This window comes from Cebidichthys violaceus, unplaced genomic scaffold, assembly GCF_023349555.1.
Source record: "Cebidichthys violaceus isolate CVI_PGR_0920_01 unplaced genomic scaffold, fCebVio1.0.p SCAF_75, whole genome shotgun sequence".
Lineage (NCBI taxonomy): Eukaryota > Metazoa > Chordata > Actinopteri > Perciformes > Stichaeidae > Cebidichthys > Cebidichthys violaceus.
Window position 1 is genome coordinate 384,889 of NW_027176959.1, and position 17,690 is coordinate 402,578.

At 41.8% G+C, this 17,690-nt stretch overlaps 1 protein-coding gene across 1 annotated transcript; it reads right to left on the minus strand.

Annotated features, from left to right (window-relative positions):
• Positions 1 to 1,609: 1,609 nt before the first annotated feature.
• On the minus strand, positions 1,610 to 15,864 carry LOC137892121 (ral guanine nucleotide dissociation stimulator-like 1). Its single transcript, XM_068737047.1, has 17 exons — positions 15,491 to 15,864; positions 12,302 to 12,591; positions 11,394 to 11,438; positions 11,055 to 11,254; positions 10,772 to 10,929; positions 10,428 to 10,676; positions 10,215 to 10,318; positions 9,761 to 9,845; positions 7,701 to 7,772; positions 7,065 to 7,151; positions 6,204 to 6,236; positions 5,714 to 5,835; positions 4,639 to 4,728; positions 4,269 to 4,398; positions 3,608 to 3,925; positions 3,126 to 3,240; positions 1,610 to 3,028 (listed from the first exon to the last, which is right to left on the minus strand). The coding sequence occupies exons 1-17, from the start codon at positions 15,512 to 15,514 to the stop codon at positions 2,889 to 2,891; spliced, it is 2,262 nt and encodes a 753-aa protein (XP_068593148.1). The 5' UTR covers positions 15,515 to 15,864; the 3' UTR covers positions 1,610 to 2,888.
• Positions 15,865 to 17,690: the final 1,826 nt, after the last annotated feature.

Here is a 17,690-nt window from a genome sequence, read left to right on the forward strand (position 1 = left end):
CCGGCAGCACTCGATAGAGGGCAGATTCTCTTTGGGTCGTCTTCTACTGCACAGATCACCTGATCAGGTGAGCAACCGACCAGCTGCTGGACTTGGTCCATGAAAATGGTTTCATGTTTTCTATTTATGAAAGAGACAGGCTAATACATTCCCCTCCATTCAAAAGCCAACTTCACATACAGGTTTGACGGAATGAAGTGGGCCCCTGAGGGTTCCGAGGTCCTGGCATACCTCTGTGGCGTTTAAAGCCACCGCAGCACTTTTACTTCCATATTGTGTTTAGAGCTAGCCGAGTAAACTACCACTGCTAACACGCTACTGCTCCCGCGCGGCGTCTCGATGTCAATACAGTTTATTGGTGAATTAGCCCACCTGCGGCTGGGCAGACGGCTCTCCGGCGCCATCTTGTGGCGATGTTTAATAATCTCTCACCGTGGAGAGTTTTGTAAATATGAGGTGGACTATTTTAGCCACCGTCCCTTACTTTTAAATGAGTTAGCTTAGTTAGAGGCGGCTAGCGCGGTGTCTTACCTTTGAGGAGCAGTCTGTGTCCCCCGTGTCTGTCTCGAGAACATCGTTGGGTCTTTACTGGCGAGGACAACGCCGTTTTAGGACGATTATTCCACGACGTTACATTTATTTTACATTAATATCAGCGGTGTCCAGTTTTAGGTTGTTTAAAACTCGTCAAAGAAGCAGCAGTGGCGAGGCCGCGATGCACCACGCGCGAGCGACAGTAGGGGTCAGTGACGTCATGTGAAACAGGAAAACAAAACCTGAAAATAAAAGTCTCAATGAAGCATTTCCTGAGTTGTTCACTTAAAAAAAAGAGAGTGAAAGTCACTACAAAAGTTTAAAAGACTGGAGTTACTTTATTCTGTTCAAAACAAAAGTATAGTAAACTAACAGAAAACTGATTATTCACTCAAAATAGACTCAACCCTTCACATTCTTGTAGAGTTATTGGGTTTTTATGCACATAAAAAAAAAGTTTGGTTGACCCCCTACAAATATTGGAAGAAGCTTAAGGAAGTTCATCTTTGCATTCTATATAATACAGTCTTCTAATTCCAATACATAAACATGAACTGACATATCTAATATGTGTTCTTTGAGAGAAACTTATATTTAATATTCATTTAATCAAATGCATGGTAGTTTCACTCTCCGTATGTAAATCCTGTTGTCTGTATTTCAGTTATTGATTTATTTTTATTATCTACGTTTTATTTTGAATTTGTATTGTAATTTATATCATGTTCTATATTGTCTATGCTGTATTATTTTTGAGGTTCAATAAGAAAAAGAAGACTTAGGCTATATTTACTCAAATTTCTATAATAGAATATTTTACTTTTTTTCCAGGGCTGTTACAATTCGTTTTGGCTTTAATTTGGGGAAAATAAATATCTTGAGCTCTCACATGACAAAAAAAACACAAAACACGTGTGCACATGTGACAAGGAGTAAACGTAAGAAGGAGATAGAAAAAAAGAAAACGTGTTCTTGCCCCAACACTGATCCAAAGATAATGTTGATATCGCATTAAGGAAACACTGAACCCATGACTGGCTACATTGTGCTTCACAGCAGAAACCAGCCGGACAAATGGGACTGAAAAAAATGTTTATTAAACCATTTATTTCTCTTTGTTTTACAACTGTGGCGCTTAATTCCTGGATCCCAAGAGTGAAAATAAGCGTTGTTTTTAATAAGAGACTGTTTCAAAGCCCCGAATCTGTAAGGACAGCGTAGGTAGACGAGGTCAGTGAGACCTCTGTTTCTTCCCTCTATGCCCTTGAGCAAGGCTCCTGGCGCTCCGAGGGGGACGTCCAGAGTGATGAAACTTGTGATTTTTCCAAGTGTGTCTGTACAATGTGCAACTCCTCCTCTTTGCAAAGAGTCCCTGGAGCGCTAACAGTCTTGAAATCTTGAGTCATTGAAATGATTACATCTAAACTTTAAGCCATTTAAGCAGCAGCTACATCCAGGGTTCACAAGTCTGAACCAAATGTGTTTAATACATAAGTTAAAAAAAATCATATTACTATTGAAATTTTAAATATTGTCATTAACATTTAAAATATCATCAGAAAACAAGGCATCTCTAAAATGATTACCTCACTGAATCAAATGAAGGTGCAATCAAAATGAACCACAGTGACAATAAATACAAAACATGAGGAAAAAAAAAAATATATCATCTTATTTCAGAGACATTTGAACGCGTGCATCCAGTCCCGTCCATTCAAAAAAAGTCTCTGCTGCTGCTGCCATGGTTACCCCGACTCAGGAATGCCACCCTACCAGTCGGGGCCGCTCGCCTCACTCGACGAGGATCACAGCGATGCCAGCGGGGAGCCGGGTTCAGCCCCGGGTACACGTCTCCCCCTCCCCCACTCCACAGCATGCCATCACGCTGTCACCTCCAGAGAGGCTGACGACCGGCCCCGGGAGGTCATCGTTACCGTTCCCTTTTTTTAAACCGCACAGGTTATTATTGGCGCCCAGCTGCGTCGGGAGACATTTCTCAGCGTTCATGTTAGGTCACCGATGCAGGCACGCCTTGACCTCCAGCAGCACCGTGCACTTAAAACCATTTGAGAACACATCTCTGGGGAGGGAACAAAGTCAAGGAATGGGTTCATTTTTGATCCAGATGTTTCTTTAAGCATCCATTTTCTGTTGAGGCGAGCGTTCTTCTTCATAAAGTGCTTTTGCGTCATCTTACCATTAAAAATGTCACATTTTTACCTTCTTTTTTTTTATCTGAAAGAAGAAAAATGGACCATCTTTTGTTATAAAAATCACTATTAAAAATAAAGACCATTCTTCAAGGAGGGTCCTGTGTGCTCCGTTCCTCTCCCGAGGTTTGGAGACTAGAGGTGCTACTTCGTGTACCGTCCCAGACTAGACGTGGCCCTCAGCGCTTTCTTCTGGCCGTTGGGGAACTGGCGCAAAACGAAGTCAAAGTTCGCCACCGTGGACATGGCATAGAAGACGTTGGCTTTGTCGGGTATGAGCAACTCTGAAAAACAGAAAAGAGAAATCGTCAAAAGGGGCGCTTTCCCCTTTTATTTTTTCAGCCCAACTTTCAACGATTCTTTTGATTCTGTCTCACTGACCTCGTCCCTGAGAGATGACCTGAGTCAGGGTGAAGTCCTGCCAGTTCATGTGCTCAAGGTGATGCTTCTCCAGGGCCCTTCGGATCACCTGGGTAGTTTTGTCCTGGCTGGTCAACTATGAGAGGCAAAGAATAAATAAAGTTGCCATTAAAAACACACCTTAGTGAAGTTTTTGCTTGTGAAAGTCAACTGCAAGCGTTGCACCTTTTTGTGGGGGGGGGAGTTTATCTACGCTCACCTTAAAACTCAGTTCAACACGTGCAATGAACAGACATGATCTGTGACATCACAACTAGTTTAGAGCCAATCACAGTCCAGCTTGCAACTCTCTTTTCTCTCTCAAGTACAATCAGTACAAAAAGGTATCAAAAGTAAAAATGTGCAAATTAGAAAAATTAAAAAAAATAAAATCTCTACCTTTGGATATGAAAAAACAACAGAAAGTGGTGAAGATCTTGTATTGTTGAATCAGTGCTACTCACCAGGATGCTTTTGTACATGTTGCCGTTGTTGTGGCCCAGGTCCACGCTCACCCGCACAATACAGGAGTCAGCCACCTGCCGGTTGTACAGCGGCAGCGAGGTCATGGACACGGAGCGCTTGTGGTGGGAGACCGGCGGGGGCTTTGGCCGAGCGCCGCCGCAGAGATCAGCCCGGCAGGAGGAGGAGGAGGAGGAGGAGCTGGAAGGAGTGGGGGAGTCTGGGGAGGACGTGACGGAGGAGTAGGGGGAGGATGAGGAAGAGGAGGACGAGGAGGAAGAGAAGGCTTCGGACACATTGTTGCAAGAGCTGTGGAAGCACTGCGGAGAAGAAGAAAACGAGAGAAGGGATATCGATGAGCGCCGCTGGAAACATGGTGAAAACATCCTCTGGACCCACTGAAACTCCACTTGTTAGAGGAGTCACGCTAGTTTCAACGGCCCTTTAGAGAGGATCTTTTGTGAAGGGAGATTGCTCAAGTTTCCCGGGAGTATTTGACTCTTTTTTAGAAATACTTCGGGGCTTGTTTGACTTCTCCGAAAAGAAAGAAACAAGTCTTTGTGAAGCGTAAATAGTGGACGTTGTGCTGAACACGGAGGCCCTATAGGACGGAAGGCGCGTGCCCAACCGAGGACAAAAGTGTAGACGGCAAACAAGGTTTACCTGCAGTCTGATGGAGCAGGCCGTGTTGGGGGAGGACAGATCCTCCATCTCGGACCCACTGGATCCAGAGGACGAGACGCTGATCTGGTCCGCGGGGACTTTTTTAGACCCGTCGCTCACCGTCAGGAGACTGAGGACAAAAAAGTTCAACGTGAGCTCCCATCAGAGACAAAACTCGACTATGATAATGCCCTTTCATACATGATGGTATCATACAATAGACTCTATTCTAATGTACTGACAAGGCACACAGCAATTCATGCTCAAAACAATTGATTCCTTTCATGCTGAGGCAATGCAAATACTGTTGGGACCGCATGTGGCTCGTGTGTGTTTGGACATGCAAATGCGACCGCGGCAGCATACTCACGAGGAGAGCTTCTTTGAGAGCGTGCGGTGGCCCCAGGGGGTCGGCGAGCACAGGTCCAACGGAGGCTCCAGCTGTCTGGACAGTTCGTAGCTGTGAGACAAACAGAGATGAGAACCTACGACAGAGTTCAAAGCACTGAGGACAACGCTGCGCTTGTTACTGGAGTTCTTGCTGCAGGCGTTTAACCCCCGAATGGTGCTCTCGACGGCCCAGTTGTGTTATCGATTAGTTGTGGTTTACTAAGTTGTGGTAATCTTTTTTTTTTTAAACAGGCCAATCGGTTGCAAAATGTTTATGCCAAGAACAGATACTGTTACAATACTTAAATTGTTGGCATAATAATTACTGTGGCAAAGAAAATTACTTCAATGTGGTTTTTTTGGACATGTTTGAGATGGAAAAATGAATAAAATACTGTCATTAATCAGGTAAATCTGTCGCTAGCACTGGCACGAATCATTAACCAAGAAAAGAAGGCCAATTTAAAATGATTTAATAACTTTGATTAAACACAGAAAAATATACCAAAGTGTACTTTCACTGTAAACGGACACTTTCACGCAGGATCAGATTTTTGCAAAATATTTGTTTGATCTTATTTCCTTCTTTATTTCCGGTATGTTCTGTAGGTAGCGGACGATCTGTTCAGCTTTTACAGATTTGATGAACTACGAATAACATGAGCTGCATCACCACCAGAGTTAGGTCACATTAGTTTGTATCGAATTACTGCATTATAAATGTCAAACGAATGCTTTCTTTATGACGAGGCTCCGACAGTGACGGTGCTAAATCTACGTCTCAACTGATAACAAGAACTGATTTGCTGACCGTAAGTCGAGACTCAATATGACGGGACATTGTGATTAATGCGTACTGCACCTAACAACTAAATTATCAAAGCAACACACCTTTATTTGTCCATTTGTGGATTTTACTCTTTAATGACAGATGAGGAATTTTTACCACGCATCCTTCAGATTATGTATTTTTATTGGGCTTTCTGCAGGCTTTCCTCTGCTTGTGATCCGATCGCGGGCACGTCGTGCGGAGGTGGAAAAGTAAAGCGGCTCACCTCTCCTGGTCGGTGAGCAGCTTGTGTCCCCGCAGCCAGGCAGCGATTCTGGGGTGATGGGGCAGGCTGTACTGGGAGCAGGACGCCTGCAGCACACGGATCTGTGACAGAACCTCAAACTCCTGGAGGGAGAGAGACAAACAGAGTGTTAGAGATGACCTGGTTTACAGGTTTACCAGGTTTACGTGACCTGGAGCAACGAGGTGAGACATTTCAAACAGTAGCTGCAGTAAAGTGTTCCTTGATGAGATATGTAAATGTCCAAAAAGTTCTCTAGCTTTCAACGTGTCAGGCGCCGAGGAGTCGGTTGGGAAATGTCCCCTCTCAGTTTACTTTGACAATGCAAATATACCGAAAGCACCCAACTGCTCCATCATATAGTGCTGACGGAATGTTACACGGACACATTTGTACTTTTTTGACTACTATGGAAAAGAAGAATAAATAATAGGGGACTACATAAAAGATGACACAAAGAGGAAGCACTTACCCTCCTCCTCTTCTCAAAGTTTATGAGGCCACCCTGTCAAAAGAGATTTATTGCATTTATCAATGATTCATTGGATCAGAAAATGAACAAAAAGACGGCGGTAACACTTCAACCTAACATCCCACCAATTTAGTATTTATAAGCAGTATATCAATGATTAGTACATGGTCTACAACACATTGCTATGTTGTTTTAAGCATAAATAAGAACTTTTTTTTAAAAGTGTATTCATGTATTTGTTTGCAACCCATGTGAATCATCCAGAACTGGTTAACTCATTATAATTATAAGGCCATAGAATTATTATTTGAAAACGGCTTTATAAAATTTGCAGCAACTACAAAACTTTGATAAAAACCGAAGTAACTGGACTCTGTTTGTAATTTATGAATTCTTTTGTGTGGGAACAAGCACAAACCAGACAGCTAAAGCAAGAAAGCTACATCAAGCTAGCTGGTGATATAGCCACTGTTAGCCTTCTTAGCTAAAGCTAAAACGAAATGTCGTAATGGCTTTTAAAAAAATATATAATTATAAAATTGGGATGAACTCACATCTTGGTCATTTTATTCCACATTAACTAAACAACGAAGGATTAAAAAAACTCTCAACTAAACTCTCACTAAAAGTAGCTAACATTAGCTTAGCAGAACTGACATCTCTGCTTTTGAATCGAGAGGAAGTCATTTTGACAGTTAAATTTATCAAAAAGTCAAATGAATTCATCATATTGGTCTCAATATATATTTATATTAATTGTAGACAAGCAGATTAAAGTAAAGTTGATGACATATTTTGCGGTACAGTACATGCCAAACCGTTATCACGGTCAAGCAGAGGGACTCAGGCTACATCACGTACCTCCACTGTGTCCGGCAGAGCAGTGTCCAGCATGGTGAGGACGGTCAGATAGGTGCCCAGGTAAGGAACCAATCCACTGGAGGTGCTCTGCAGAGAGTAAGCGCACACTAGGCCCATTAGGGTTACAGCAGTCGTTTCCTGTGTCACTGTGTCTGGTTATTTGTGTCTTTTCAATCCAGTCATTAGCTTTTTATTTCTTCTCTCCACTAAATGGGTTGAGTTTGAACGACATTCACACAAGATAAGTCCCAAGCGTCCGCACTGTGGGCTCATGTTACGGCCCAGGAGAATGTGCGTATGACTCATAAAAGATCCCGCTGTAGTCTATTATTACCGTCCTATAATCCTGGTGATCTGGGACCATCTGAAACTTGTTCAACACAGAGCGAGGGCTAAAGATAGGTTTGGGTATCTGCCATGCCAGAGACACTCTGCCCACACTGAGCAAAGTCATGCTCTCCTGTGGCTTTCACAGTTGTATGATATGGAATATTTCATGTGTTAAACAAAAAAATTATCAAACTGTTAAACACTCCTGCTGTGAAACTGCACATTCGAAATGTGGCAGAAATCAGGTTGCTTCTGAGGCACCGCGCCTCAAAACATCTCACACTTTTCTCATCCTGTATGGCTTACCATCTGTCTTGGGATCGGACACCGCTTGGATATCTTTGGAGAAATTTTATCCACGGTCGCTTGGCCGCCATCCTGTAGAAGTAGGTCAGACAGAGCTATATTCAGTTATGATAAAAATAAAAAGGTATATAAACATTCAATTACATGCATGCACACGAGCACGTACGAGGTGGACTTTAAATGAAGTTTGTTGTCAAACTGTAAACTGGCTTGTGAAGCAAATTCTTCAAGACAAGAATAACACTTATTACACATTAACTTGGATATCCTGTTTAATCATTATCTTGCAAAAGGGAGGGAGGCCACAACTAAGCATTCTCTCTTTGTAAATAATATCTGTCAAAAACAGTGATTAGGCTTTAAGCAAATGCATGAGTGACTGTGTTCACAAAGATAAAAAGCCTCCCTATTATTAATAAAAGACACCGCCTGAATACAACCACATTGAAAAGTGAAAAGGAGGAGAACAAGTTAGCAAAAGTGAGGCATATAAAATTATTTCCCAGGGAATAAAATCCCCTTTCAATGTATTTGTGAAGCAGTAAATACTAGTGAAGGTTGCTCGGCTGTTGTATGCGGAGAATACAGGTCTATCTACGGTATGATCTATTGACTTTAGAGCCCTTTCACTGTAACTAGACACAAGTGGCCTCTGACGCAGTCGCCTAAAGGAGGCTTCATAAAAGAAAAGAGGGAACACGGTGTGCTTGAGGCCTCTAGTTTCCCATTAACGCTTTGTTAAACTATTCTGTAAATATTAAACTCAAAAATGAATGAGAAAAGAAAAAAAAATCCATGTGAAGAGGAAATCCATTACCAAACATGTTTTCAATATGAGAAACATTCTTCGTAACGTGTTATTTGTACAGTTCATACCCTGTTGTGTTTATGGTCACAAAAATCTATATTCTGTAAAAGTATTATCTATACCTTTTCACCTCAGAAAAAGTGATATTACTGAATCAAATGTTGTAACATTTACACACTAATAACTACAAGGATCCAATTACTCTACTTTATAGCTGGCTAACATTGGCTTTCGACTAACATACATGTAGCAATTGTGGATGAACAAGTATGTTAGCTATAGCTTAGTAGCTAACTAGCATAGCTTAAAGAGAGACTCTTAGACAATTACTATGTGAAGCCTCCTCCCATCATAATCAAACTACTCTACAGCTAATCATCTTAGCTTGCTAGCTAATGTTACTGTTGTTGTGGAGGGACTGTTGGCAACAAAGTTAGCTTACTTTGCTTTGCAGCTGGCTAACATTGTCCTGCTAACTAACATGTTGTCCTGGATGAACTGCCAATAACAAGTAGGTTAGCTAGCTGAGTAGCTAAGTAGCATAACTTAAAGAGAAACTCATGGACAATTACTATGTGAAGCATCCTGCAGTCATAATCAAACTACTCTTAAGCTATATTAGTTTGCTAGCTAACGTTACTGTTGTTGTGGCGACTAAGTCAGCTTACTTTGCCTTATAGCTGGCTAACGTTGGTTTGCTAACTTTGGTAGCTTTCTAACTATGAGCGATATATTCTAAAATTTGCAAGTATATATATATATATATATATATATATATATATATATATATATATACACATATATATATACACACATATATATATATATATATATATATATATATATACACATATATATATATATATATATATATATATATATATAAACATATATACGTATGTATGTATATATATATATATATATATATATGTATATATATATATATACACATGTATATATATGTTTATATATATATATATACGTATATATATATGTTTATATATATACATATATATATCATTAAATTATGAATATGATAAACAAATACAACTGTTAAATTATGATTTTGTGGAACAGAAATTGATATTTTGAGAATAAATATGAAAATATTGTGTATATATTAGCAACATGAATCCTTGATTCTGATAAGGGTTATTTTGTCCATCAGGTTTACATGGACATGTATGATCATAGTCACTGTTAACACTGCAGTAAACCTATCTTTGTGTGCAACTCGTGGTTTCCTTCTCACCTCCACCAGGAGCTCTCTGTTGGTCAGCACACAGTTCTCATCGGGGAAGGTTTCCCAGAGGTTATCAAACGTGGCCATGCTATCCCTAAAACAACAGAGACAATATGTAGTAAATATGCAGCAACTTAGTCCAAAACCAGCTACTTAAATAATCAACTATTATACAACTGTACTTGGTCCTCTACCAGATGTTTACACCATAAAGAGAACGACATGAAGTTATGCTTCAGTTACCCTTGACATTATAATGGCTTACTGGATTGTCCATGACTCTGCTGACTGTAGAATATGGGTAACCAAAAGGCAAGGACATTTGCTGACTTGCTCCGTCAGTGACATTGAATTGCACTTGATGAGTTCAATGTCCTCATTAAAAGGGCGATTATGTACAACAGAATATAAACCACAGAGACAGGCAAAAGTTGCCTTTGAAATGGCTATAACCTAACCCTACCTGCTGACAGCAGCCCAGGTCTTCCTCAGCCTGTAAACTGCGTTAGACTGAAGGGCCGACAGGATCGCCTTGAGAGAAGAGAAGTTCTTCAACCGACGACAATCCTGCAGAGGAAACAACTTGCTCTCAGTGGATTCACTTCAAATCAAATAGCAATGGTACCCGTGCTTTGTGTTGATCATCGTTCTCCTTTTATAAAGGAATTCGACTGACCTGGGCTACTCTGATCCAGTTCTCTATGATGCGGGCCCTTTGAGCTGGTGTAGTGGGGGGCCGGCGGGAGGAGGTGGGGCTGGAGGTGTCGTCTGTCGGCCAGCAGAGCAGGGACATGATGACCTGGTTGGTAACGGCGTTGAAATGTGCAACGGTGGCTCGGATGGTTGGCGACATGTTTTCCTTCTTGTCTCTTTGCGACCACACACAGCCCAGACACTGGTATGGCACTACTTTGACAAACAGAGCCTGAAACGCCATGAAACCCAGTGAGCTGCCTTGAATCATCAATGTTAAACAATAGAATTGTGGAACATTAAAAAAAAATACATTCTTCCACGTACAGAGTCCGTTCGGGTGAGCTGTTCGGCAATGGCTGCAGCGGAGAAATCCATGATGCCACCTGGATCTGGAGAGTGTTCCCATCCCAAATCCTCATCACCAGAACCCTCCTCATCTTGCTCCATGTCTGCCGGGGCATTACTCACATTTGTCTCGACTTCTGCTCAAGAAACACACAGATTAAGAAAATAGTGAGCCCTGGCTTTTTGCAGGACGATTTTGGCATGATGGCACGTGGGCAAAAGGCCTTATAATTTCTGGTCATGTCACGTGGGGGAGGGTCACCTTCTATCTGTAACCTCTTGAGCAGTGCCTCAGCTTGCCCAGCCAGCGAGCTGAAGTTGGGCTGGCTGCGCATATTGTTGTAAACTGCGGAGCTGATCCTCAGGTGGTCCAACAGCAGCCTGAGTGCCGGGTGCAAAGGAGGATCCCTGAAGTCCTCGCTGTACTCATCCAACCATGTCTGGACAAAGGCCAACAGAGGGCTGAGGAGGCAGCGGAAGAATCATCACAGTTTAACTATTTAAGCAACACTTTAAGCCACAGTGACGTAATAATAATACAAATATTAACCGGATAAGTGTTCAAGCACACTGTAAACTGAAACAGAAGTCATCCACCTACCTCCTGTAGCATTCACTGTTGTCCAGATCGGAGACAGCGTTGTCTCTTTTGGGAGAAAAAAAAAGACAGACTTTCAAATAAATTATTATTTACTCGCGTCTTGGAGCCAACCTAAGCCTGATCCCGATACATGCCCACCACAGTCTAAAACCGCTGTGTGCATAATTGTTGTTGTTGAAAGCCTCGGGATAATGAGCACCTGCTATGTGCTTATTACGACATCAAAGCAGGCAAGAGATGGTCGCTTTGTCAGGGAAACAATGTATAAAAAGATCCTGACGCAACATGGTGACTTTGCATGTGTGACAACCCCAAGTTGTTTTCCCAGAATCTAGCACAACGGAGATGGTTCTTCACCACGTTTGAAAAAGGAGCCTGAACTTTCTGATTGGGGAAGATAACCAGAGACAGAGGCTAAGCTATGCTAAACTGTTAGCATTCGGTAGTGGCTGAAAGTCTAATGGTAACCCAAAGTACAGAGAAACTGAAGCAGATTGAGTGTGAATTCAAATTTGAATAAGGGGGAATTAAGATACAATTTCTCATCAAGCTAACCATTAAATTTGACATTTTGGGAAATGCGCTTATTCGCTTCCTAAATTAGAGGATGGACACTCTGCTGTCTGTATGCTAAATAGGAAGCTACCGCCAGCAGCCAGTTAGCTTAGCATAAAGAATGGAAACCCAAAGTAGAATAAAGCTAACCAATTATTCTCATTTGGTTAAGCCGTTTAATACTTTGGACAGAGTCAGGCTAGCTGTTTACCCCCATTTTCAGTCTTTGTGCTAAGCTAAGTTAACTGAAGCTATTTACTACACAGACATTAAAGTGGTTTCAATATTTTCATCACATTCTCGGCAAGAAAGTAAGTGTATTTTCCAAAAAGACCAAAAAGGAGTGATCGTACCTCTGGAACAGCAGCTCTATGAGCTTTGAGCTACCGGTGAAGGTTCTGTATGTGGAGAGGAAGATCCTGCCGTAGTCCTGCTCCTGGCTCCCCGGGTCGAGGAGGTGGTTCACCAGGAGCTCCAGGGTAGCAGCCTTCAGACGCCGCACCTTGCAGGTTCGGTACTGCACGAAAGCGCAGCACGGACTCTCCTCACTGGGGTCGGGGGGGGAGGGGACGGGCTCCCGGCGCAGAGTGACCCCATAAACCGCTCCGTCCTCGAACTCCTCGCCCCACTCCTGCACTGGGTTCTGGGGATGGCAGAGGTGGGAAATAATGTGTGTGGCTGCCAATCAACATCCTGCTTGTGTCCTAAAAATACACAGCTACGGGTCCAAACACAACATGTATGTATCTGGGATTGTTATCGATCAACAGTGGGGTCAGAGGTTGGGCTGTGAGAAGGTAAAAAAAAAACAGCCAGGTGAACCAACACAAACAAGTGACTCGACATCCCACTGAGACTCACACTAATCCCATGTGAGCCACCACGGATGTGCAATATTTGCTACAGGCTACTCGTACCCATGATTCCGGGCCTAGGACGACTGCACAAACAGTTTAGTGTGTAATGATAATAATCGTCAGATGCTCATTTCCCTGCTACTCAGCCAACTGAAATTTCCCAGAATTGTGTAGGTTCATAGGAGTGTTTATGGACAAATACAGGACCTTTTAAAGGTTACATCAAATAGAACACCGAAGCAAAATCAAGTATCAGCAAGTTTCATCATCAGTCGTCCGCCAACAAACGATAAAAAAAGAGCCTTAGAGGTTTGTACAGGCTGTTGCTACAGCAACCAAGTGTCGTGATATTGTTCAGACACACCGTTTCTTTCTTTAGGTCGGACCTTGTTTGATCTCAGCGAGCGCTATCAATCAGTGTTGGAGCGTTGGCTCCTCCAGAATGCTCAACAGCACTTGACACGGCATACACAGGGGAAAGGGGTTGCAGAGCGCCTCGTTCAGGCTCCCAGATTATGTGAAGTATATCGGCACAACAGCTGCGACACATAATTTGTGAAGACTGAACACCAGCTGCATTATTAGGTCACTGCTGGCAGAGCAAGGTAACAAAACTGAAATGATGTCTCTGTCAAATTTCTTTCCATTTTTGGTCTTAAAAATCTAATTAAAGTGGGACATACTGCCTGCAGAACGCAAGATATGTATGAAAAATGCTGGATACTACATTTCCCATAATGCAACTTAATGGCATCTGAGTCACTCTGTGTCAAATCAGATTTTCAGTTTTTAGTTTTAGTAAATTTCAGATTTTGTATAAAATGTTTTTGCTAAATTTGGAGAATTGCTGTTTTCCCAACCTAGTCATTTTTGCATTATAAAAAAACAAATGTATTAGACAGGAAGCAATTTTTAGAGTTCAATATCTTCAGAAATGTCACTCCTACAACAGATCTAAGTGATTGAAAGGGACAAGCAGACGTCATACTTTTCATTACCGGCCCCTGGATATGGAAGAAAAAGAGTAAAATGGGAGGTTTTGGGGCCCCATGCAGTCCCTCAAAGTATGGGTGTTTCAATATTTCAAGTATTTGATTGACGTGCCAAATTTCAGGGGATCTGAGGGAAACAAAATTTGAGATATGGCAAGTCAAGTGCGCCTTTGGTTGCCATTTTGAGATGCCAAAATGTTCGATGTGGACTCTTCCCACCTATGACCTTGTCACAACAGTCCCAGTGGCAAAAAAATTAAATAAATCACAATTCTCTAAATTCTGCCAAAATGTATTTGCAGTACGTATTTTTTGGTCTCAAACAGCACATAGATACGGTTTGAACAAAATGTACACTGTAAAGAAAAACTACCTGATTTGACATTCCACTCACCCTGCCCACGTCTCAATCCCAAAGCATTGTTCAGGTAACCCTGATGACATCACTGTTACATCATCAGGGTTATTTTCTCCCAGCTGTTTTCACAACAAGTAAACTAAACATGAGTAAAAATCAGTGGGGGTCCCTTTAAATGGCTCATGCGTTATATAATAATAACAGCAGGAGTCAATGGCAGGTCTTACATGACTCCAGCGGTTAACACCCAAATGATTCACAGATCTATAAAGATGCCCTGCAGTGAAAACAAGCAGACGTTCAATATTAGTTCATATGCTGTATTTAGAATACAAAATCAATGGTGTCATGAGCTGTGAGATCTGAATTATTCCATACAAACAGACACCTTCTGGACAATATGTGCAAACAGTCAGGAGATGAGAGAAACTGCCTGCTCTCACAGCAAGTCGCTCATCTTGATGAGAGGACTCACATCCTCATATGTAAATGATCATTTAAATGACTTTGTGCAAGGAGAGAAGTCTTCAGGCTGCCGTGTCTGCCGGTGCCGACCAGTATCACACAAAACCCCATTGTCTCCAAAAGCTTGTTTGTTAGCTGCGCAGATGCGAAACTGTGCATTGTGTCTACGGTGGTACCAAGCACTGCACTTACAGCCAAGTCTACAGTCAGAAAACGTATCCATGAAGATGTGGTTGTGTTGGCTCTGCAGCATTAAATATGAATGAAAAAGCAGATCGTGGAGTTAAACAAATGGAAGTAAACACAGTTTGTATCAACCGATTACCCGTTGAGCCATGCCACATTTTAAATAGCAGTTATGTTTCTTCCCAGCATTCTTCATTGTTACACAAAATAAAGTTTTTACTAAAAACATACTTCATTTACAGCAAATGTTACTGCAAATTTAAAAATCAAGCTAAGATTTTTTGTTCTTGTTGTGCAACAGACAGAATACTGATTTTATCCAGATGGCAATGATTCTTCAGAACAACATAAAAAACTTCTGGGTCTTTCAAACATTGACAGCTATTCAGTTCTCATATATAATGGTAATAAAACTGAGGTTAGACCTTATGCAGCTTGAATGCAAACAGCTCATTCCCACTCAAACTCCATTTACAGAGATTTATAAAAAAAAAAAAAGTATTTAAGATTAAGATTGAACCATCTCTTCACATATTAATCATAAAAGCACCATTTATTCCATTACAGAGGTCCCTGACTCGCCCCGATTGGCTCTATGGAAATACATTACACAACAAGACTCAGTCCCACTCCACTGTTCAGCTGACTTCATTTCTGGATCATATCTAGCAGCAGTTGTCTTACCATTGTCAGCTCCCATTTCCCCATCTCGTCCGGTGGCCTAAGGAGCGCTGCTTTCCATCTTGACAGGAAGAGTTGGACTGAAGGAAGAAAAAAAAAAAATTCCACCTCGCGAGACAGTTTATGGCTGCATCTTGATATAATAAAACCTTATCTTTTGGGGGGTTAAATATCTTGTTTGGAACTACATCGATGCGCCTGTATTACAATCATGAAAGACGACTGCTGCGAAGTATTCGCTACATTCTCATGCGTGCATAGAAAGGTGGCGGGTCTGTTCTCATGTGACGGGTCCTGTGAGGGAGCGAGAGACTAGACGAGCTCTAAACTGCTCCGACTCGTTCTCGCTCCTTCGAGCTGACTGTGGAACTGTCGGACTGACGCTCCCCGGGCTTTATGGTGGGAGGCGGCTCTCTGCAGGGAGCGATCAGCTGTAGGAGGAGTGAGAGGAGGAGGTGTGTCCGGCTGAGTGCGTGTGTGGGGGACAGGCCCAGTCCCAACGTCCCCCCCCCCTTAACGCCTTTAAACCCTGAACCCTGAGGGGCTCACTGACGTCACCTGGGAAGTGGTTGAGCGCGAGAGAGCGTATCAAGTTACCATGACAACGTCAAAAAATATGACGTACAATTGTGGGTATTTATTTCATACTTTGTACCCCATGATTTGAAAGTCTTCCAGGCTCTTTCCTCACGAGGTCAGAGGTCATTTCAAATAATCTATCTACTCGTTTTTGTCAAAACAATACTTTTTGAATAAATAAATAAATAAATATGCTCTGATTGTGTGTTTTTGTTCCATCTTTAATCCTTAATGTTTCTGTGTAAATGCAATATTCCAGACCGAGTCGTCCTCTTTGTTTACGTCTCCATGCTTCCACTGGTTACTCCATGTTTAACGTCACATTGCTATGAATTGTGGGTAATTCCCTTCGGAAAAGGGTTCATAAAGGGCTCAAAATGTCTGCGAGAGACTTAAACACTCGATGATTTGACAGTGGGACAGGACTAAACCCTCTGAGTGAGGAGATTGGGGTTGAGCCAGAGAGCGTTTTGGTGTCAGGGTCGCTATTTAGCATCGCACTGGTTGCCAAAAGCCAGTGGGATTTTTAAATTCTTTGTTTTGATACAAAAGTAAAAAAGAGCAGCAATTTGGGAAACAGGTTGAAAATCTTTTTTTTTTGTTATTATTCAGCGAACTAAATTTGAATCCAGATGGTAAGAAGAGTCTTCGTGGATTCTAAAAGTAGGCCGAAGTATTTTCAAAGCTGTAGCTTTTTATTAAGCGTATTAGTACAGTTATTAAAATATCCAAAAGAAGCTTATACAAAGCAGTTACATTTTGTTCCAACTCAGTGAAGTGTAACATTAAAGTTTGCTTAAATGCGTCAATGATAAGGATCTGACAATATAATATGTTCACATGCATTATGCACAATGAGTACTTTTACTTTTGATGCTTTTCGGTCGAGCTGGAATGAAAAAAGCCTCTTTGACCCTTTTAGATCACATCCCCGGTCATACTGTACACCAATACATGCTTCTACAAAATGATAAATTTCTGCTTATTTTGTTTCCAAAAATCCAATCGTCTTTTGTTCCTGTAAAGCAAAGGTGTGCCTACGTGAGCCGGTATCAACCAATTCCAACTAATACCATCATAACATCCATCAATCAATCTGAAACTTTTAGCAATAAGGGAGGTGTGTGTGCAGCCGCTGATCTCACACAGTATCACGCTACATTCTAAGCACGCCCACTTTTTAGCGGTCCAATCAAATGTGAAGGATGTGATTTAAATACCTTTTGTAACTGCACACCGCTCAAATATTCAGTCTCATTGGCCAATATGTCACAGTACAGAAGCCAAAGATGCTCTGACGTCCATTTAATTGTAAATATTATCACCGATACTTATGTACTTTAACTTTTGTAAATGTAAATGGAGTATTTTCATAGCGTAGAATTGCCACTTTTACCGAACTAAATGATCGGAAATACTTCCTCCACCGCTGTACATGACGCAATATGTCTCCCACTTCACTGAAGAGTCCATTGCCTGCCTGTAGATACACGTCTTAAACTGAGATTTAAAGCGAGCGTGGAGAAACTTTCCTCCTTCGGTGGATGAATGTGAAAACAAACCCTGCACATCATTCTGCACGGTGGAGCTCAAACAAAGAGCGAAACACATTTTTGAGTGAAGG

Coding starts and splice junctions, on each gene's coding strand:
- LOC137892121 (XM_068737047.1), bottom strand. CDS start 15,514: ATGGGGAAATGGGAGCTGACAATG. Junction 11,255..11,393: donor AACAGTGAATGCTACAGGAG/GTAGGTGGATGA, acceptor CTGCCTCCTCAG/CCCTCTGTTGGCCTTTGTCC. Junction 4,729..5,713: donor CTGCTCACCGACCAGGAGAG/GTGAGCCGCTTT, acceptor TTTGTCTCACAG/CTACGAACTGTCCAGACAGC.